The sequence below is a fragment of the Mchenga conophoros genome, linkage group LG13 (assembly GCF_057382185.1).
Source record: "Mchenga conophoros isolate Kocher_MC1m ecotype Shallow Benthic linkage group LG13, M_conophoros_male_GT1.1, whole genome shotgun sequence".
Lineage (NCBI taxonomy): Eukaryota > Metazoa > Chordata > Actinopteri > Cichliformes > Cichlidae > Mchenga > Mchenga conophoros.
The window spans coordinates 3,269,697-3,290,775 of NC_140538.1; the positions used below are offsets into that span (position 1 = coordinate 3,269,697).

The 21,079-nt window shown below is 42.2% G+C and overlaps 1 protein-coding gene across 1 annotated transcript in view; it reads right to left on the reverse strand.

Moving 5' to 3' along the window:
• hectd2 (HECT domain containing 2) overlaps positions 1–21,079 on the reverse strand; it is a 57,204-nt gene that overhangs the window by 4,904 nt on the left and 31,221 nt on the right. The window contains exons 15-21 of the mRNA XM_085296088.1: positions 15,101–15,165; positions 14,774–14,867; positions 11,163–11,237; positions 6,702–6,789; positions 4,714–4,820; positions 1,280–1,395; positions 146–289 (exon numbers count right to left, since the gene is read on the reverse strand). Of these exons, the coding sequence (XP_085152214.1) occupies positions 146–289; positions 1,280–1,395; positions 4,714–4,820; positions 6,702–6,789; positions 11,163–11,237; positions 14,774–14,867; positions 15,101–15,165 (689 nt within the window). The remainder of the gene's footprint in view (positions 1–145; positions 290–1,279; positions 1,396–4,713; positions 4,821–6,701; positions 6,790–11,162; positions 11,238–14,773; positions 14,868–15,100; positions 15,166–21,079) is intronic.

Sequence of the window (21,079 nt, forward strand, 5' to 3'; positions counted from 1 at the left end):
TTGTTCCCAGAGGCACCTGCAGTCAAGTGTGCAGACCTCACACAGGCAGGCAGCTCTGAGGACTGCTCCGTGTGCATTATGTTTCAGAGCTGACAGTGTGCAGCCCGAGTCCTCGTCTTACTATGGCAGTTTTTCAAAAACCTACCAGTCGGTCGGGACATCAATCTTGGCGATTTTGAAGTTGAGGTCGGCCATTCCTCCGACTGGAACGCGGTCGCTCCCTGTGGCAAAGTGGAGGAGCTTCTTTTGCAGTTCCAGAGGGAAGGCCAACACCACGTCCCAGAAACATCTGCAACAGCACGAAGATCATATAATAAAATAAACAAATCAATTACAGAGACTCGGAGAGGGGAAGTGGATTCTCTAAGGGTTAAAACGAGAAAAGAAACACTTGGACGCTCGCTGTCATTCAAACAGTAACTACAGAGAGAGAAAAGTCAATAAAATAAAAAGGAAAAATGAATATCATGATCACTGAGAGCCCTGCGACAAACTGTCTGTCCCACCCCGACCCTGGCATTGCTCCCGTCCAAACTTACTTGCTTGTAGCCTTCAACGTTTCTCGCTTTGTTAACGTTTAAAGGTGAGTTCGATCGTGTGACATCATTTATATGATTATTGCAATCTTTATGTGTGTGGTCGAGACACCAACATTAGCTGACAAAACAAAGCGCAAAATGAAACTTTAATCAGACAAACACTAACAAGAATTTTTGAAACTGCTGGCATCACAGCAGGCAGACAGCACTGAAGTTGTATAACAGGCCTGCAGCTGCTTGTCAGCAGCACGCTGAGTTACAATATCTGCGGCACACAAGTGTCGGCATTTTCCTCCCTCACCGCCGCAAACAAAGGCCTGGGTGTGTGTGCGTGTGCGTGTGTGTGTGTGTGTGTGTGTGAGAGTGAGAGAGAGAAAAACAAGTGAGAATTACACCCTGCGAGAAAATGAATCCAAAGCAAACATTTGCACCCTGCACACGTTACTTCCACCTTATTTCAACAAACAATCAGAGCTGAGGAGAGACAAAAAGGGCCGTAATTCCACTTTATGGTCTGGAGCGACAATAAAAGTCAAAGGAGCCGAGCAACAGTAACATTTTAACGGGTGCGCTGACCTCATCACATTATGTAATTTGTGCATGGAAAACTTACAGTGGGGTCAGCCTAAAAACAGAAAATGTACAGAGGTTCTCTGTCCAAGCAGAGAGTGGGAGCTATGTGTGGACTTCCTACGCAGCAGTTAGCTAGTGTTGGTAAACAGGAAGTGCTGGGGTCGTACCGTACGGTGGCGTCGGTCTTGCTGTATCCTTCGTACTGAGCAGCTTTCTGCAGGGCGCTCATGTCGAGCTCTGGACTCCCGCACACCAACATCTCCACCTCCTCAGGCCGAAGCAACTGCAAACACCAGACGATAAAACACAAATGATATACGATTCAGAAAAAAACCTCAGCCGCGATGTTTGTTTTCCCACATTAATGTTCAACACAACACCAATTATTCACACATGTGTGCGGCTGTAATCTGCGGCTGTCTGGTTGGTGGGTAGTTTCCTCCTTTATAACAATTTCATAAAGGGGATTTTGTTTTGTAAAATATCCTCTTTGGTTTGTGTTCAGGCTTAAAGTTACTTAAAGTTGTGGTGTTGTAAACTGGTGTTGGCTGAACAATACAAACTAACTGACCAGAAGGTTATTCTGTTCATGATGTTGGACAAGAAGTCACATTAGGTCAATAACCAACATGTCGCATCATCTTCAAACTATTCTGACGTGTCTGAGGTGCAATGATTCGGCACACTTTGGTCTAATTCTAGTTTCCTGCAGGCTCCTCCAGCCACAGCCAGAGAAAGACTGGAATTTTTTGATCATGAGGTCCATCTGTTTTATTTCCTAATAGAATAAGACTGCATGAATTTCAGTCTTATTCAATTAAATCAATTGATGCAGTTTTATTTCTGGAAATCATATGAATGTGGGCTGGAGCACCCTGCTCAGCTGTTCTTATTACTGCACTTCATGCAGTCTGAGCTTATGTTGAACTCTGTTTCTTCAGTGCTGTACAGGTTACACAAAATATGTAATAAATGGAAACAGTCCCTAAATTACCGATAAATATAAACTAAAGACAAAATAAAACAAATATGTTTAGCAAACATAAACTTATTTCCATTTAATAAGCAGAATTTGACATTTTAACCTTGGAAGTCTAAATGTTTTAACCCACAGAGCTGATGTCACTATACAGAAGCTCAGCAGCCTTGCCACATACCAGCTTCTTCTAAATTAATAAACGAAAACATAACACCACCTAAACACAGAATCGCTTCCGCTGCTCGGGCGGTGTAAGTGAAGCTCAAACAGCAAACGAGGAGGAGAAACAGGAAGTCTCGTCAGAGCTCAGCAGCTGATAGCATCCGATGTGTCAAACAGTCAACTTCACAGGAATCCAGTGAAAGTTTCACTTTATTTTCTATAAATGAAAAATAAACTGCCTGCAAGGTGAAAGCAGGTTATGAGCACGCAGCCTCATCCTGACCTATCTGTGCAGGACAAAGACTGAAACAGCGAACCGCAAAGAACGAAGGAAAACAAACTGATCTTGAGACATCTGACCAGTTCACTTAGCTGCTAGAAACTCCATCAATACTCAGCGCACAGACGCAAAGTGTGAAACCCTCAAAGCCAAACACGCCCCCATCAATACTGTAGGGCTGTCTCATCACATCTTGAAACGTCAGCGGGTGCAGACGTGACTCAAAGACTGACAGTAAACGGAAGAGTCAGAGTCATGTCAGAAAAAAAAAGGTCAGAAGTAGGTCAAACTCACGTCAGCACATCAAAACATCACTACCTGCTTTTAGGAAGTCAGCTCAGATAGACGGCGAGGCTTTTATTTTTACTTTGTCAGGATAATCGTGTTGATAACAGCTTAACAAAATAAAATAAAAGTCATCATACTGGGAAAATAACAGACGCTGAACAAATTGCATTTACTTTATTTCTTAATCTGAGCAATTTGCATTGATCAGGATGGATGTCGATCGGCTTATCCAACGCTGTGGTCCAAAGAGAGGCGCTCTGATGTTCGGACATTCTCAAAGTTAACGAGACAACATCAAAATTAATTTGCATCAATTCAATCTTTATGCTGCTCAGAGAATGATCGAGTCCAAGTGACGAGGCACGTGTACAGTGATTTATTCTGCATAATAACCTCAAAGAAAACCAAGTTTGGTTTCTACACGACTCAGCTGGAGTGAAGGAGTATCTCTGGGTCTTATACATGACAGAATAGGCGTGTGTAGTGAGAGACTGACAGGTGGATTATGGGTGCAGTCTGTCATCATACGGTCTGTTATAGTGACGATACGTGGTGCTGTAAATAGTGGCCAAAAGAACAAGACGACAGATACCATCGATGGAAATGAGCTCTCTCTGGGTTCAGCTTTACAGACTGAACATGCTTCTCTGCTGAGAGCTGCACACAGCCCTTTCAGCCACTGTCTGTGATTTTCATGCTTTATTTTTCATCTTTAATGTTCATCTCATGACCCTGATAAGGTGACAAACTCAGTCATTCGGCTGAAAGAAAGAGAAAGACATGATGGTGTAGGCATGTCCACTCAAGAGGCAGGCCAAGGACACTGGACGGTTTGTGTCTCTCACCTCCAGAAGAGCTGGAAGCGCTGGCTCATCTGGAGGTCTGGGTATCTCTGATTAGACTGCAGAGTCTAGGAATAGTTTGGCTGACTTGTTAATGTTTTATTGTAAGTTTAGATAAGACAGGAAGAGCTCTAGACTTTTGGTGTACTTGTAAAATTAGTTGCAGAAGAAGTGCAGTAAGCAAAGATGAGTTAGGCCAGTGTTTCCACATCAGTGTGTGTAGATTCCCAGTGATGTAACTTTCCTCATTGTGCACTCCGATTTGTTGTAATGCAAAAGCTACTCCAAAAACCCAAAACCAAACACCTGCTCAGCCATCGTGTCTGCAGTCGTCTGCACCCACAATCACAAGCAAATTTAATCCAGTCCTACAGTGACTGTAAACTGAAATGTATATATCACTAAACTAATCATAAATGATCAAAACCATCATAGAGACATTCCTGGAAAAGCACACGGACACGGTACGCATGCCATTTTTTCCCAAACTGATATAAGGAGGCCAGTGGAGCGAGTTCGAGCCTGAGACCTGCTGCCACTTTACTCTTTACAGTTTGACTCGTCGTTTGTCTGACCCAGATTCAGACTCGGCTGATAAACGGGGGTCAAACTGGGCAGCTTTATCTCTAACTGTAAGAAAGACTGTGGGTTTGACTCCATAATCTAAAACGTCCTACGAACACAAAAAATAATCAACGCATGAGGGTTTTCTTTCCTTCACGGTTGCTGCTCAGGAAGCGATAAATCTTACATGACTGGCACTATTTGAATTGTTTCTCCAGCAAATTTATACACAGTTTATCTCGAAACAAACAGAGAACTGGTATTTTGAGAAGCCCTTCACTGGATGGAGTGCACAGTTTGGCCTGTTCTATCTCCCTCGAGTTTAATTCGAATGTTTAAAATGTGACAGAGAAATATTTTAAAGGTGCCATGATCAGGTGGAAGGGAATGGATGGGTGTCTTTGCGTAAGAGTCTATGTTAAGAAATGCTTAAGAAAAGGATAAAGCATATTGGTCTTTAAATAACACATTTTGTAGCAGACTCACCATGAGTGCGTCCGATGCGCACACACTGTGGAAGCCGTGGTAGAAGGCAGCAAACTGTTTATAAATGGATTTATTCAGCAGGAAGTCGACATAGAGCTGGACATACTCTGTGGAAAGAGAAAAAACAGTTTGATTTCCATTACAAACATTTGCCCTTCAGCCTTGGCTCCTCTGTTCAGCAAACACAGCGAGAGGGATGCTGGTAACGAGTGGGCCCGGACCCCAACAAGAGCCACTGGATGGAAAATCAAGTTTAATAAGAGAAGCAGAGTTGATGTGCTCAGCTGGACTTTATCCCCCCAGGAGGAACAAAGAGGCTTTTTACCTGAGCCAGGTTTCACTGCTCGCATGGAGTTAAAGAGCACAGAAGGCGCAATAAAGGCGTTCCTCAGGATTACACACTCGAGACTCTTAAAGACTGCAGGACAGTAGCTCTCTTTACATTAATGAGGATGTTGGATCACAGAGCTGATTTCACGCTGGAACAATTTCGTCACTAAGTGCACTGCATTAAAAGTTCAGAGACTGCGGAGTCTTATATGAATCCATCAGCCCAGCGCTGAAATATCTTTCCAGCTATTCAGCGAATGCTCATCCGAACCAATCCGTTGATTTTACATCCAGCTTCTTATGCTGCATGCTTATCAGATGATGGTCTCAGCATCTACTGAATTTGCTGCCAACACTAACGGTTCCCATGTGGTTTGCCACTGTAGTTTTCTGGGAGATCATGAAGACGGTAGAAAACTGCAGACACCCGTCTACCTGCAGAGAGCATCTGCTGCCAGATGGAGGCTTTTTACAACACTGTGGGAAATGTGAGTCACTCTTGCTTGTGTTGTTGGTCCGTCAGCCACAGAGAAGAGCACAGTCACAAAACACACTGTTAAAATAAAAGAACAGGAGAGGAGTGTGCCTCCTTCCCTGTTCTGGTCCACTTTTGAACCCATAGTTGGTTCAAACCAATAGTTCAAACCAATAGTTACTGGTTCAAAAGTTTTGATCTAAGAAATACAGCTATCAAAACTTAGTCTAATAATCAATTTTGTATCTTAACTTTGTAACACTACCGTCATCTCATGTCTTGATGTTTCCAAAAGCCTTTTCATTTGCCTCAATTAAAATTAGAAACTCTGTTCTCTAAAATGACTCCAACTCAGATGCCTGGCTTTCAACAAGAACAAGACCTCTTATGCTGACAGGACAGCCTGAGATCTTCAGGCAACGGTCCAGAGAGGCACCTAAAGGTGACTTTACTGTCAGGTAATGAACTAAAGAAACCTGATTAATGTCATCAACAAAGTTTTATCAGAGAGCCTTTATTGACCTCATGTGATTATAATGATGATCCCTACGAGTGCTATAGTTTGTAGCTGTGTAAAAGGTCAAGTGCAGTGACTCTGCACATAAAAGGTAAAAACCATATCTCCTCTCAAGGTCATCTTCTTGTGCACCTCCGGATTGCTTTCAGCAATATATTTGGATCACTCTCTAAATGTCCTGTTTTGATCGCTGCGTGGACGTATCTGTGATCTCAAAGAACCAGTTTAAGTTCAGGGCATCAGGTCACGAGTGCAACCACCACCCTTTTATTACTTCCACAGTTCAAAGGCTACGCTGTGTACTGTTTACTATGAATTTGTCACCTAGGGTCAAACTGCCAAGTTGTACTGTAACTTATGAAGTTACTAAACTCTAAACCCTAGACTCAGTCTCAAATTTACTCCTACTACTTACTACTATTTATTATGACTGTGCCCTTCAGTGTTTGGCTGTCTGATTTTCTGTTTCATACTTCAGAAGGTGAGTATCATCTGCAGCACAGTTTAGTTTTGCAGTACAGTTCATCCTCAATTAAAGGTACAAGTACTGCACTGCAGTTAAGGATGCAGGTTCATACAGGTACAAAATGCTCTTTGAGTGCCAGTGAGAATATCTGTTGCCTTGGAGGTGAGTTACTGCCAATGGTGACTGCAGTGTGGACTCACCCTTCCTGTTCTGCTTGGTGACGGGAATTTTGTCTCCTCCAGGCTTCAGGTTGTAGGATTTGACCACGCCCATCTCCTCCTGGAACACCTGAAACGCACAAAAATCAACATCACATATGCAATGGTGCACAAACTGTTGTAGGCCATCAGTGAAGAAAGCCCCGGCACTGGAACATCGAGTTGATTTTAGATCATGAATGTGTTTCTGCTTATCTTCAAATCAGCGCCCATATCAGCCAAGACTGCCAAAAAGAAACAACCAGGCAGTCACGGCGTGCTCACCGGTCTCGCTCTCTTACTTTGTTTTTCAGATAGTGGTTACTTTCACTTAACGAAAGATTAACAATGAATTTCTTGGCAATCTGATGCGAGGACAAGAATCCAGGAAGTCAGCGAGCTAGGTCAACAAACGGCCCACAAACAACTCATCGTCTCCATGTTGTGGTTTCATCGTGGATCGCTCAATACAAACATCATCAAATCGAAGAAAAGTTCCCATCCAATTAGATTTTTCTCCAATTGCTCCAACATATTTAATGAAGCCATGTAGAATTTGTCATGTCCTCAAAGTACACGGCAGTGGGTAGATTGGGCCTTTTTTGAGCCCTCATAACTTGTTAAAAAGCCTTTGTTAAAACCTGTTAGCAAATCTATTTAATTTCTATAATGGGATATATCATACAGTGTCAAACGTGTTATTGGCTCGGCTTGTTAATACCATGTTAATGGCTGTGCCGTAGAGGATATGAATAAGTGCTGGTACCAGGGATGTTTGATTTGGTTCTGATTAAAAACTGGAGTAAACTTAGAAAAGTACATTTTGAGTACGTCTTCAGGGTCATATCACCTTGTGTGACAAGCGGCTGGTAAAACAAGTTTCAGAATATTAAAGGTGTCATTTTTTCCTGCATTTTCAGACCAGATTGCAGCTTCACCTGCAGCTTGTTTTTCCAGAATATTCGACAGATGCTCAATCGGATAGAGCTCTGGGGAATCTGGGCGCTGCGTGAACACGTTCACCTTTTAGTCATGTTCTCCAGATCACTGCTGAACAATGTGCAGAGTTTACCCGGGCACATTATCCTGCCATCGGGGAATACCGCGGCCACAAACCGGTGTACATGATCAGCAGCAATGTATATGTGCATGTTAAAATAGCCAGTGCTCAAGGTCTATCAGCACCTGACTGTCCACATGATGCACAAGAAAACCTGAGGCACCCTTCATTCATCGCTCCACTCTCACACTCACATGTCCATTGTTGTGGCTGCAGCAGCTCTTAGGTTTGATAATGATCCTCCGGCACAAATAATCCTTGAGCTCAGTGTGCACCAGTAAGACCTACAACACCTGTCGCCTCATCGACGCTCTGACACATTCACAGTGAGATTGTCAGAGTTGTTCAGACACTGATGCTGGACATTTTTCCTGGTTCCAACACATCGACTGTGACAGCTGCTTTTGAAATGAAATAACCACTGTGATGTGCTCTTACCTCACCTGTCGATGCTTTCAATGGGTGGATGAGTTTTTTAATGTTTTGGTTCCCCCGGAGAGATTTTAAGAAAAGCCAAAAGTCAAATGAAAAGACAGGGAGCTAATAAGGTAACATACTCACTGCCTTTACAGTATGTGTAATAGTTGTGCTTGTGCGCCTCATCATCCCCAAAAGGCTCGTTCAGAGCCAGGAAATGTTTAAAAATACACTTTCATTTCGGGTTTACAGCTATGGTTACTGTAGAGAATTTATTATTTCAGTGTAGCCTGCAGCATTGCTTACAGAGGGGTATAAATGCAGTGAAAGGAATACATTGAAGTAGAAACATACAAGAATAGGACACAGTGAGCCGGAGCTAACCAAACTGATCGAGCAAACTGTAAGTCAGTGAGTTCATGTGTAGCACACAGAGGTGCGACTGTGACCAGCCTGCAGCTCACAGGGAGCTGACATACTGGGTTAAAATAACACCTCCTCTCTGCTGTTTGCAGACTCTTTCTTCCCACACATGCTCCAGCTTCACCTTTAACCCCAACAGATAGCACGAAGCAGCCTGATACAACCAGACTGTTCGCTAAATATGCAAGATGCTACAAAATGCAGGAAGAACTCATTTTAAATTGTTTCCACAGGCTTTAAAACTCACACTGCAACCTCTCTGTAATCTGTTTGCAGTAATCTGATATTTAAGTCAGTGCGTAAACTGATGAACAAATATACTATTTTGTGCATATTCCAGGAAAATGAAAGACCTGCTTTGTCATGACTAATGCAGGAGGTTGTGAGCATCCTGTTATTCAGCAGGTGATTACATCTGCTGATCTAAACAGGAAGAGGGTTCTGAGGTTATTTTTTCTTTAAATTTAGACTAAAGGGTTTTTTTTGCAGGAAATATATTGATCCTATTGAAGTAAATTAAATGATTTTATTGAATTTAGTTAATTTTTGTTTTTGCTTTTAAGAGATGCAGCTACCCAAGAAAATGAGCAGTAGAAGATAATTTGACTTTTGAAGTTGGAGTGGACAATTCATGTACATGCTTCACCTGAAGTTTATATTCAGTGTCTGAATTGAAATAATAAATTTGACTATTTATTTAATAAGAGAGCATTAAATAAATAGTCTCAGGGCAAGATTACACAGCACTTTACTTTCTCTCGCCTCCAACACACTTCATTCATTCAGCTCATCGTCTTGTTCTGAGGCAGCTTCAGCATTTCACACCCAGCTGATCACTTCAATCAGAGGATTTGGAGCAGGGACTGGCTCCCCAAAGGAGAACCTGCCAGCTTCAGGATATATAAATATTCAACTACTAACTTGAAGGATATGGAACTTTGGGGGGAGGAAAGGTTGTGATTGGTCAGTCAGGGTCATTCCTTGTGACAGGGAGGAAGAGTGGACCACAGAGTCAGGTCTGAGGAACCTAAGTAGGCCAAGGGTCAGTGTGTGTGTGTGTGCGTGTGTGTGCGTGTGTGTCAGGAGCATGGAGAGAACTTTGACGCATTTTAACAGAGCACCAGGATGCTGCACTACTCCAATGTCAAATGTCAGAAATGTGATATCCACCTCTGTTTCACATCCACCAGCAGCTGCTTCACGAGGTTCCACACAGGATGGCTGTCAGTGTCAGACACACAGACTGACCCATGCATGCGCACAGAAACACGCACACACACTTACTTGGTTGCTGGGAAATCTTTTTTGACATCCACAACACGAGTATGCACAGAAAGCAGCGACACTGTTGCCTTGAGGCAAGTATATCGTAAAAAATGAATGTTTTTATTTGTAGCGACACGTGTTCATTTAACCTCTGAGACTGGGGGATTTTAACCAGGAGCATATGGGGGAATGACCCCGTTAGGGCCAACCTCTGGTGGCTATTTAGCACTTCTGTGTTGGTGTTTGTCATCACAGGCTGATGCTTTAAAAAGATCAATAATCTGACTGAACCCTGAAAACCAGGTTTCCAAACTATTAGACAGTTTCAGACCCATCTGTACCAAGAAAGCACTACATTTTTAAATTTTTGTTACTCTGATGTTGTTAGTGAAATAAACGTTCATTCGTAGTTTGTGTTTGACATTTGACTTCCTGGCTGGACGTCATTGGTGGAACCGATCCATGTCACCCACTGCTCTACAATTACCAGAGCAGTCACAGCTGTCTGTCGCCACCTTCATACACTTTAATCTTGATGTCTGTGGTGTGTTACTGTGTGCATATAACAGTTCTAACAATAGCTGCTTGGAAATTTTCCATGTAGTGAGGTCTCTTTCACATCATTAACAACCGGAATCAATAAAATCCTGCAGTCAGGTAATCACGTACACCTTTATTCAATTACAGTTAAGAGCTGAACTCAATCCAAGAGGACAACAAAGGAAAGTCTTTGTCAGATTTTATACAAGTGGCATTTCTGCATTTTCACACCTTTTGCAAGAGTGGAAACATGTGCGGAGCAGAAGCTATTCAACATCACAAATCTCTGAGCTTCAGGGCTGTAACACAACAGCAAGTTACTTTAACGACTTTAACGAGGGCAAGTCACATCACTTTCATTACCACTCCCCTTTTTTTCAAAGCCCAAGATTGGCTTCTTATAACTTGGGTTGAACTGTTATGAGTGCTGAAAGCAAACTGAATGCAATGCTGTGCAGCAGGAAGTTAACGAAGTAGCTAACTAAGCTAAATGTCAGCCATGTTAGCTGTTCTGTTGCCTTTTCTGGCTCATTTTCATTCTCCCAACAACAATTTGGACGATCGTTGGCTGCAACTGAGCGCACAACAGGAGACGAGGAACTGTCTCTAAAACCAGTTTGTCTCTTTGCTGTTGTTTTCATGTCCAAATTGCTAGCCTAATGTAGCAGAACCCTGTAGTTACCACTGGTGGCCACAGGGGGCACTGTTGACTCTGCTCAGCAAATCCTACACAAGCTGCTTTAAAAGAAGAGTTTTACCTGGAAGGTGAGGTAGAAGTCCTCTTCCACATTTCCCTCATAGCTTAGCAGCTCTCCCAAACCGTGAGCCAGCTCCTGCAGATGGACACGAGAGGTCGAGAGGTCAGAATCAGGAAACGCATGAATGAGTTGCAGCATTTTTCATTTCTGTAAGTCACAGCTTTTGTTTGGTGTTGATGGATTGGAGGGAAAACTCTGTGACTGCAGGTTAGGAATGAAACAGTGTTTTTAACACACCCTCTTCTGACAGAACACGAAGATGACAAATGTCTCACACAGTTCGCCTGAGGTCTGAGTTCTAATGAGTTTAGTCTGGTTATGCCCCACCTCAAAACGTCGACATACCTCAGAAGCAATAAATTAAAGCTCCGCTGAGCTGCGAATAATGACTCTGACGCCGATATCTGAAATCAGTAATGTGGGGACAAAGAAGACCCGAGATGGCACGGAAGCAACTAATCAGTACATTTATTTGTGTTTTGTGTCGTTACGTCATCGTCCTTCTGACTTACGATTGATTTTACAGTTTTAAGGCGCTCTGAGGCAAACACGGTGAATCCCACTGGTGTTTGGATAAAGTCTGTTCCTGGAGAGTTTCCAGAGTTATGGTTCCAGCATCAACTCAGGCCTCAAACTATATCTGATTTCCTGCTGTTACACAACTAGGGACAGTTATAGCACCTGTGTGTTTGCGTGTGTGTGTCTGTGTGTGTACTACGAAGGAGAGGTTTGACCTTCATGAGGACAAAGGTGTTGGATGTGAAGCAGCTCGTGTATCGGATAACTCGGACTGACCGTCAGGAGATGTTTCACGATCTTTCTGAAGGTCTTTACGTATGAATGAACAAACGAATGACAAACATCTTTATTATCTCTTGAAGTCACAGCTAAACTGCACGGAAACTGCAACTAAAATAACAACTACAGCAACTTTTGTGGCTAACATGGCAATTTCTGCAACTAACCCAACCATTAAAAAGTGCAGCAATATAAGCAAACCACAGCAACACCTGCAACTAAACATGGCACCTCTTCAAACTCCAGCAACAGCTGGAACTGTTGTGGCAACAACTGCAAGCAATCCAACTACAGGGAACTGCATCTGACATGGTGACTATTGCAACTGAATCAACTCAGCCTATGCAAACACAAGTACACATGCAGCAACTGTGGCAACATTTGCAAATGAACCAATATCTGCAGCAAAGCTTTCAACCAAGCACGGCAAATTCTGCAACTGACCCAACCACCATAAACTACTGCAACTAAGCAAACTATTGAAATTGCAGCAACACCTGCGAGAATTGTGCTGGCAACTACAATCAGTCCACAAAGAACTACAGCAACTTCTGTATCTTAACATATCAGTAACTCTGGCGACTCATGCAACTAATGGTGGCTACTGCAACTTTGCATGTCTACATCTGCAAAAAAGCAACAAGTACAGCTCCATTAACTAACACATTAGCTATTGCAAACTAAACTAAATCAACCACTAAATTAACCAAGCAAACGAGGAGGAGAAACAGGAAGTCTCGTCAGAGCTCAGCAGCTGATAGCATCCGATGTGTCAAACAGTCAACTTCACAGGAATCCAGTGAAAGTTTCACTTTATTTTCTATAAATGAAAAATAAACTGCCTGCAAGGTGAAAGCAGGTTATGAGCACGCAGCCTCATCCTGACCTATCTGTGCAGGACAAAGACTGAAACAGCGAACCGCAAAGAACGAAGGAAAACAAACTGATCTTGAGACATCTGACCAGTTCACTTAGCTGCTAGAAACTCCATCAATACTCAGCGCACAGACGCAAAGTGTGAAACCCTCAAAGCCAAACACGCCCCCATCAAAAATACTGTAGGGCTGTCTCATCACATCTTGAAACGTCAGCAGGTGCGGACGTGACTCAAAGAGCGACAGTAAACGGAAGAGTCAGAGTCATGTCAGAAAAACTGAAAAAAAAAAGGTATTACTCAGAAAGCAGAAGTAGGTCAAACTCACGTCAGCACATCAAAACATCACTACCTGCTATAAAATATAAAATAACAGACGCTGAACAAATTGCATTTACTTTATTTCTTAATCTGAGCAATTTGCATTGATCAGGATGGATGTCGATCGGCTTATCCAACGCTGTGGTCCAAAGAGAGGCGCTCTGATGTTCGGACATTCTCAAAGTTAACGAGACAACATCAAAATTAATTTGCATCAATTCAATCTTTATGCTGCTCGGAGAATGATCGAGTCCAAGTGATGAGGCACGTGTACAGTGATTTATTCTGCATAATAACCTCAAAGAAAACCAAGTTTGGTTTCTACACGACTCAGCTGGAGTGAAGGAGTATCTCTGGGTCTTATACATGACAGAATAGGCGTGTGTAGTGAGAGACTGACAGGTGGATTATGGGTGCAGTCTGTCATCATACGGTCTGTTATAGTGACGATACGTGGTGCTGTAAATAGTGGCCAAAAGAACAAGACGACAGATACCATCGATGGAAATGAGCTCTCTCTGGGTTCAGCTTTACAGACTGAACATGCTTCTCTGCTGAGAGCTGCACACAGCCCTTTCAGCCACTGTCTGTGATTTTCATGCTTTATTTTGCCACTTGGTGGCTGTAATTTTTTTCATGTTCCACATCTTTTGTGATTTATTCGCCGCGTTGTGCGATGTGAACTGTTTACAAAGAAACCAGGAAACAGCCTCTGACAGCACACCGATGAAGCCACAGACCCTCGGTATGCTTTACTATCAAATCCCAAAGCTGTGTGTGTGATAGACTTTATATAAAAGTGTGTGTAAGGCAAAGAGAAATTTACTAACTAGGTGTGAGAGAAACTGGGGGGAGCACTCGGCAAATGAAGCTAAAGTTTCCAACTATTTGTTACATCAACAGTTAAATGTGAATTTGACCAAATCAAAGAAAACACAGCGAAAAAAATCTTGAAAATCTATGAAAAATGAGCATGCACAGCTGTGGGCTGGCACACTGCATGAAAAGACAACCCAGCACTGTGAAAATTACACAAGGGAATGTGAGCGGGAGAACACATGAAGCTAGGTCAGAGGAATGCAGGGCTCTTAAATCACTTAACCCCAATCTCACAACAGTGCATGGAGTTAAATTTAGACTCCTCAAAGAGAAGGATTATGGGAAAGACGAGGGTGAAAGGCGAGCCGGAGAGTTCATAAGTTTAACTCTGGCGCCCTCTAGTGGCGGGCAAGAGAAATGTAAGCGTGAAAATGGTTCAACATTACAAGATTTTAGTTTTCCAGAGTAATTTAACAGCTCCTACATGTGATTTTAAGAAAAGAAAAACCTAAACGTGTTAGTGTAATGCAACCCAACCAGCATTCCCAGCTTAAAACACGACTTTGTGCCACTGTGTCTTTTACAAAAAGTACCTTTGGCACAGCCTATATGTGCTGAGGGTTTACCTTCTTTTCCAAAGCATGAAAAGAAAGAGAAAGACGATCCTGTCCAAACACAGGACAGGTCCCATCAAGCACAATCAAACTGACTGAAGAGAACATAAAGTCAGTCTTTTTTATAATGAAGCTAATCTGAGTCTCTAACTAGAGAGCAGAAGAGGTGTAAATGAAATACCTACCGGCATGATCTGCTGCAGGTCGTCCAGGGTGGCATTTGCCATGCCAACGAGGGCATTTTGGTCACATGGTACAGTGGGTGGTGTGAGGAGCTTCCTGTAAGAACAGAAGAATTACAATTATTAAAGGTTACTTCATATTATTCCCTCTAAATGTTGGATTGTGACATCTGAAAAATCAGCAAAAGTTTCTACAGCATCTCTATGATTAGCTGCAACTCGTGCACAGGAAGCTTTTGCAGCTGTGAGGTGATCCATCGCTGACAGCAGCGTTACACTTTAGATTCTGCAGAAGAAGAAACACTGTAAAAGGAATGGAAACTCACCCACCTGTAACAGTAGAGAGGGAAGTGGATGTCCAGCGCGATGCTGTTGTAAACAGCTAAGCCCATCAGCTGATCAGACATGAGGTTAAGGAGGAAACAACACAATAATGTAACGCAAAGTAAAAATAAGCTTCTCTCAGTCCTCGGGGGGAGACTCTGAATAATTATGGGTCTTTTTTGTTTTAAGTTTGTTTTCATCTGTATTATTAACTTTAAGTTGTCTATTATTGTATATTTGTTTTGTATTTTTCTGCTACACAAATGTCACTTAATTAATATATTGACTGATTGATATTTCCACGCTTAAGTTAAAATGCTTAGTTTAGTGTTGAATGTGGGCGAAACTGTGAAATTACTGTAAAAAAAAAAAAATAAAACCAACAAATTGAACTTATGAACAGTCATCTAAATTTTAGCAGAAGGGAAATGTAGGTCAGGGAAAACAAACAAACTGTGCCCTTCATTGTTTACCTGTGAGCTATCATCATGTTACTGCAAATATGCTAATGGTTACACGAGCCTTTCATATAACAGGAAACAACTTTTGGGGTTCTGAACCTGGAGGGAAACGTGCAGAAGGTTCAAATTTATATTCCCAAACCCAACAAGAGCACTTCTCTGTTGGAGGAACTGCCCTCTGGGCCAGCAGCAATATTAAATTATATTTCAGTAACAAACATTTCACTTTTCATTAAAAAACCTGATCCGCCAACGGAGAGAAGCATGCAGCTAACACTGCAGCTCAGATGGAGGCGAGAGCGTTTAATCTGTGCCGAGCACGAAGCTCTCAGACACACACTTTCATTTACGCAGTGTTGCGCACATTTACAATATCTAATATCACAATTAATCTAATTAACAAAAGAACAAATTTATTTCTCTTTCGTGCAGAGCAAACGTTACGATGTCAACCTCTGTGTGTGTGTGTGTGTGTGTAGGTGATAGAGAGTTCACGTTGTGAATGTCACATGGTCATACAATTTTTTTCTTCATTTTCTATGTGAAGGGCGGCGGCCCTACACACTCACAAACTGCTCACAGCTGCCGCATGTGGCGACCAGATGTGGTGTAATTGTGCGTGTAGGTTGAGAGTGTGTGCGTCTGTGATGTGAAGACCACTGTTACAGGTAGGTGACACACATGTATTCAAATAAATAAATCGCTCTCTGTGCACACACACACACACACACACACACACACACACACACACACACACACACACACACACACAGGCCCCAACATGAAAACAAACATAAACTGGACCATTAGCGCAACCATTTAGGAGGCCATTAAGAAGTCACACACACACACACACACACACACACACACACACACACACACACACACACACACACACACACACACACACGCACGGCACCTTAAAGCATTTAGCAGCCCTGGTTCATAAATCTACACTTTATGGGACAGGCATGAACAAAGCTGTCTCCCTCTGTCTTTTATCTCTTTATCCACCTCTCCTTACTCCTTACGTGCCCACTCCGTTTCACAACCCCTCTCCATCCCTCTCTCTCTCTCTCTCCTTCCTTCTTTTTGCTTTTCTGGTCCTTAAAGTCAGAGTTTTCTCATCGCCGCCGCAACCTAACGAGGCACAAAGTCACATGTAAAATCTGCAAATTAATTCTGCTACTGATAAGTTTTTCACACAGGAAGTGCTGGATAAACGAACAGGTTTTATGTCACAGCTCGTCACAACCTTGACGAGGAATACTCGGAGCACCGCGCAGCATCGCTGCTGCTCTGTGGTAACTTCATTACAAAACACAGATCAGAGTACGTGACGACTAACACAAAACTTTAGAGCTTCAATTAAATTAGCACACACCAGCTGACACAGAGGCCGCCTCGTGGAGCCGCCCCCTTCGCATGCTGGCCTCCTTACACAAAGACTCTCAGTCTGCAAACAATCTCTTTAGAAAGGTTTACAGGGTGTGATGATGGCAGCAATATTAGGGCTGAACAAAAGATGTTTTGCACGCCAAAGCCAGGGTTAGAAAATGCCGTTTTAACTCGTTCACACTAACGATTCGGTTTGGCCTCTCCCGTTCGCCTACATCTCTGCTCTGATGTTATCCTTATCCATGCAAACCACATATGCACATGACTGCTCGATCACAAATCCTCCTGGTTATGAAGTCCAAACCCAAAAAAACAAAGAAAACAGAGAAACAAACAAACAATCATCATAAAAAATACAGATTTGAACGCTTTCACTGGGATGCAGCTGATCTCCAGTCCAAATGAAACTGAAAATGTTTTTTGTGTTAGTTTTACATAATTTCTTCTTGCAGACGTTTATGATTTTTAGAGCAATTATTGTAATTATTACAACATGGTACCAAAGGTAGAATAATGACATTCTAATAGTTTTAAGCTAGATATGATTTTCCTCCAGTTATTAATTATTCTCTTTTTTGGTCATTAAAAATAATATGATTAGTTACCACATATGGATCTTTTTTCACCAAATTCAGGCTTAAATAATCAGGAAGCTGTCCTCGGGGGATCCCCGTTCCAGGCTCTCAGGAACCCGCAAAGACTGTAAGGATGTGCCCGTTGGTCTGCATCATGCGACAAGGTGAAAAATTTAATTTTCAGCTCTTATTTTTATTTTCATCATCGCTCTCCCCCTCTCTGTTTGTGACACACTGTGCCTCATAAATGTGGGGGCTAAGTAAGTGGCTGACGGTCGTTACTCTGACCACCTCTGCAACGTGGTTTTCACTGTCTGTGTGGCCAGAAACAAAGACTAAACACAACATAAGTGAAATAATGATCTGAGCACTGATGAATTAGGGATGTGAAGTAAAACAGCAGTTCCATTAGTCTTTGTGATTGTTAATATACACACAAAAAGATTTTTAAACAAAACAAGTATGTATAGTGCGTATAAAAGCACATGTAACTCAACAGCTGATGATTTTACACACAGAGCGCTGGAAACATTGCAGCTGGACTTTATTTCGGCCCCGTGTTCTGGCAGATAAATTGGGTTTCATCTTTCCACGTGTTCATCTCTCTTTCTCATCAATGTTTATTCCACTTTGTTTACATCTGTTTATATTCTGTCATTTCATTTGACATCCCCCCACTGCACCACTTTCCTTTTCACTTATCTCCCTCTGTTTAGTCTCTGTTACACACTCTCTCCCTGCCCTCTGCCACATATCCACAATGATACAGTGCTGCCATGGCGACAACACAAGAACCAGGGAGACAGATAAATTAGCTCCCAGCACAGACACACATGTGGAACATGCAAAAAACACCCAGCAGCAAACACACACGTGTAAGTACACAGATTTCCACTTCTTTCTTCTTTTGCTCACTCACTGATTCGACAACTGCACATTTATGTTTCCCTCATTACAGAGGACTCGTTTACTGAAGACCTACTCCGACCTTAACCGCCGCTGTAACCGAAAACTGCCTCATCCCAAAAATTTACGTTTATGGGAACTTAAAGTTGAACGCTGGATCCCCAGTGTGCGACTCAATAAACAGATTTATGTTCACACACACACACACACACTAACCTGGCGAGGAACGGCAGCTATTAGGTTATGTAACCTTTTGACAGTTCCCAGCTGGCTAGTAACTGAGCCCGAAGTGCTGAATCACTTTCTGGCCACATATTACACACACATGAACTCTATGAACACACACACACACACACACACACACACACACACACACACACACACACACACACACACACACACACGCACATAAACTTTCATTGAGGAGAGAAGAATGATAATAATAACACAGGGAGGCTGTGCTGTGCATGAATGTGTAAAAAGTGAGTGAAACAATGCAAAAATATGCAGGTCCGTTTTAGGTGGGGCCGAGTCAAAATGAAGGAATGTCCACATGAACTGAAAATATTTTAAATTGAGTGAAAAATTGAAGCTAATCTCAGCCCTCCGACTGGAGAACAGGCATTTTACATTTCTGACCACCTGACTATCATTTCCTTTTCCTGCACGTGGCAACTTTCAAGCTACACACGGTGCAGTTAGCTCCAACAGCCTGAAAGAAGGTGGGAAGGTGCAGCTGCCTGTAGTCAGAAAGCTGTCGGATACAATGCAGTAAAAAATGTATTTAATTTTTAAAGTTCACATTAACACACTAACACCCAGTCTTGTAAAACAGCATCCAGATGGATTTACTGTATATAATACTGTATTCACATTATTTATTTATTCATTGTAGTTGAGTTTAATAGGAATAAATGGTGTGTTGTATTTACTGTATTTAACCCAGACTGCAATCCTTCCCTGACCTTAACTAAAGTGCTTCTGTTGTTAAAACGTAACCACAGAGGGGACTTGCAGTCCCTGGCCTCTGCTCCCACCATCCACCACATCCACCTTCCTGTGACTTCTGCGTACTTACACACTAACACGCAGTGAATGGAAACTATGATGCTCGCGAGTTAAACTCAGACGGCAATTATGTGCCTGAAAACTCAGCGAGTGGTTGACTTGATGCATGAACAGAATTTGTAGAAGACAAAGAAGTACATTTTGTAGTAACTCTATTACAAAACTCTGCAGAGCAGACAAAAGGGAAGAGAAACTGGACCAGAATCTTTGAGGACTGGGTGCCAGTTAAAGGAGCCAACATGTGATAATGCAGGAAACATAAAACCTATCATTAGTGTTTGTAATGCATCTGCTCAGAGGATCGTGCTTTATGTTCAGAATTGTCATTTTTGTGCTGGTTCACGTTATGTTGTTTTAACAGCTTGCTGTTAAATTTCCTGACCTGAAACTGAAGACAAATGTTAACTTAATCTTGTTCCAGATTGACCTGTATGATGTTAACTGTGGATGAATGAAAAGCTTGTAGTGCGTCTGTACTTGTTGCACTTACATAACAGCTACCAAAGGCCGCCTATAGCCCGTGAGCCACACTTTGAGAACCCTGAAACAGCAGGAGCAAAACAGCTGATCTTTGGTGCGTTTCAGGCTGAAGCAGAAGGATAAGTGATGAGCTTCACTGCTGACTGAACGTTTGCATTGACTTAATGACACAGACTGTATATAAAAGACAGAAGTAATGATGTCACAGTTTCAATAAAGCATATCATGCTTTATTGCCGGTTACAAAGTTGTATCAATAAGACTTCAAACTAGCAGCTGAACCAAAAACTCATGAAGGAATTGTTTACTGAGGTCACAGATTTACAACTGGAAGGCAAAGGAAGCGCCCCCTGCTGGCCATTATTATAACTGGGCTGATCATGTAACTCATGTACTCACACTAACAACAAATATGACTCAAACCTACTGAGAGGAGCACTACAATCATTTTCTCATAAACATGCAAACAATCAGACCTCCTTTTGCAATGTAAGACGCTGCCCTCTGCTGCCCAATGAAAAGCAGGTTTAAGGCAATTCTATATTAGGCTGTGTCCATTTTTGGTTTACAGTCTGTGATAAAAACATACTTTTTTAATATCATTTATTATTTAAAAACACACAAACCTGCTGTGATTCTATTTGTATTTGTTATGAAGTTCTTCGCTGAGGTCTTGTTTTGGAAAAATGATTCTGACCACGTGGATTCAATTTTATGTGCTGCGCTGAAAAAGCCTCCACAGAGCGAGGCGTATTTGTTACATGTGCAGACCCACGGCCTAAACACACACATTATAGTATCTTTTTCTCCTTTGCGGTTTAAAACAGAGGAGTGTTTGCTACGTCAGAGGGGAGTGCACGAGGAAAGCTCCTGTGTGTGGTTATTTGTGCCCGTCTGCACATTACACGCATTTATAGTCCGACCCTCCCAGAAACTCAGCAGTTTTGTCTAGAGCAGAAAAGCAGATGCTGTGAAACTGCTCTGCAGCTACAAAAACAATGAAAACGCATTAAAACGCTAACGTGGGAGGTGCTAAACAAACTGCTCCGATGCACGTTCATTAAAAAAAATATATATATATATTATTGTCCTTCTCT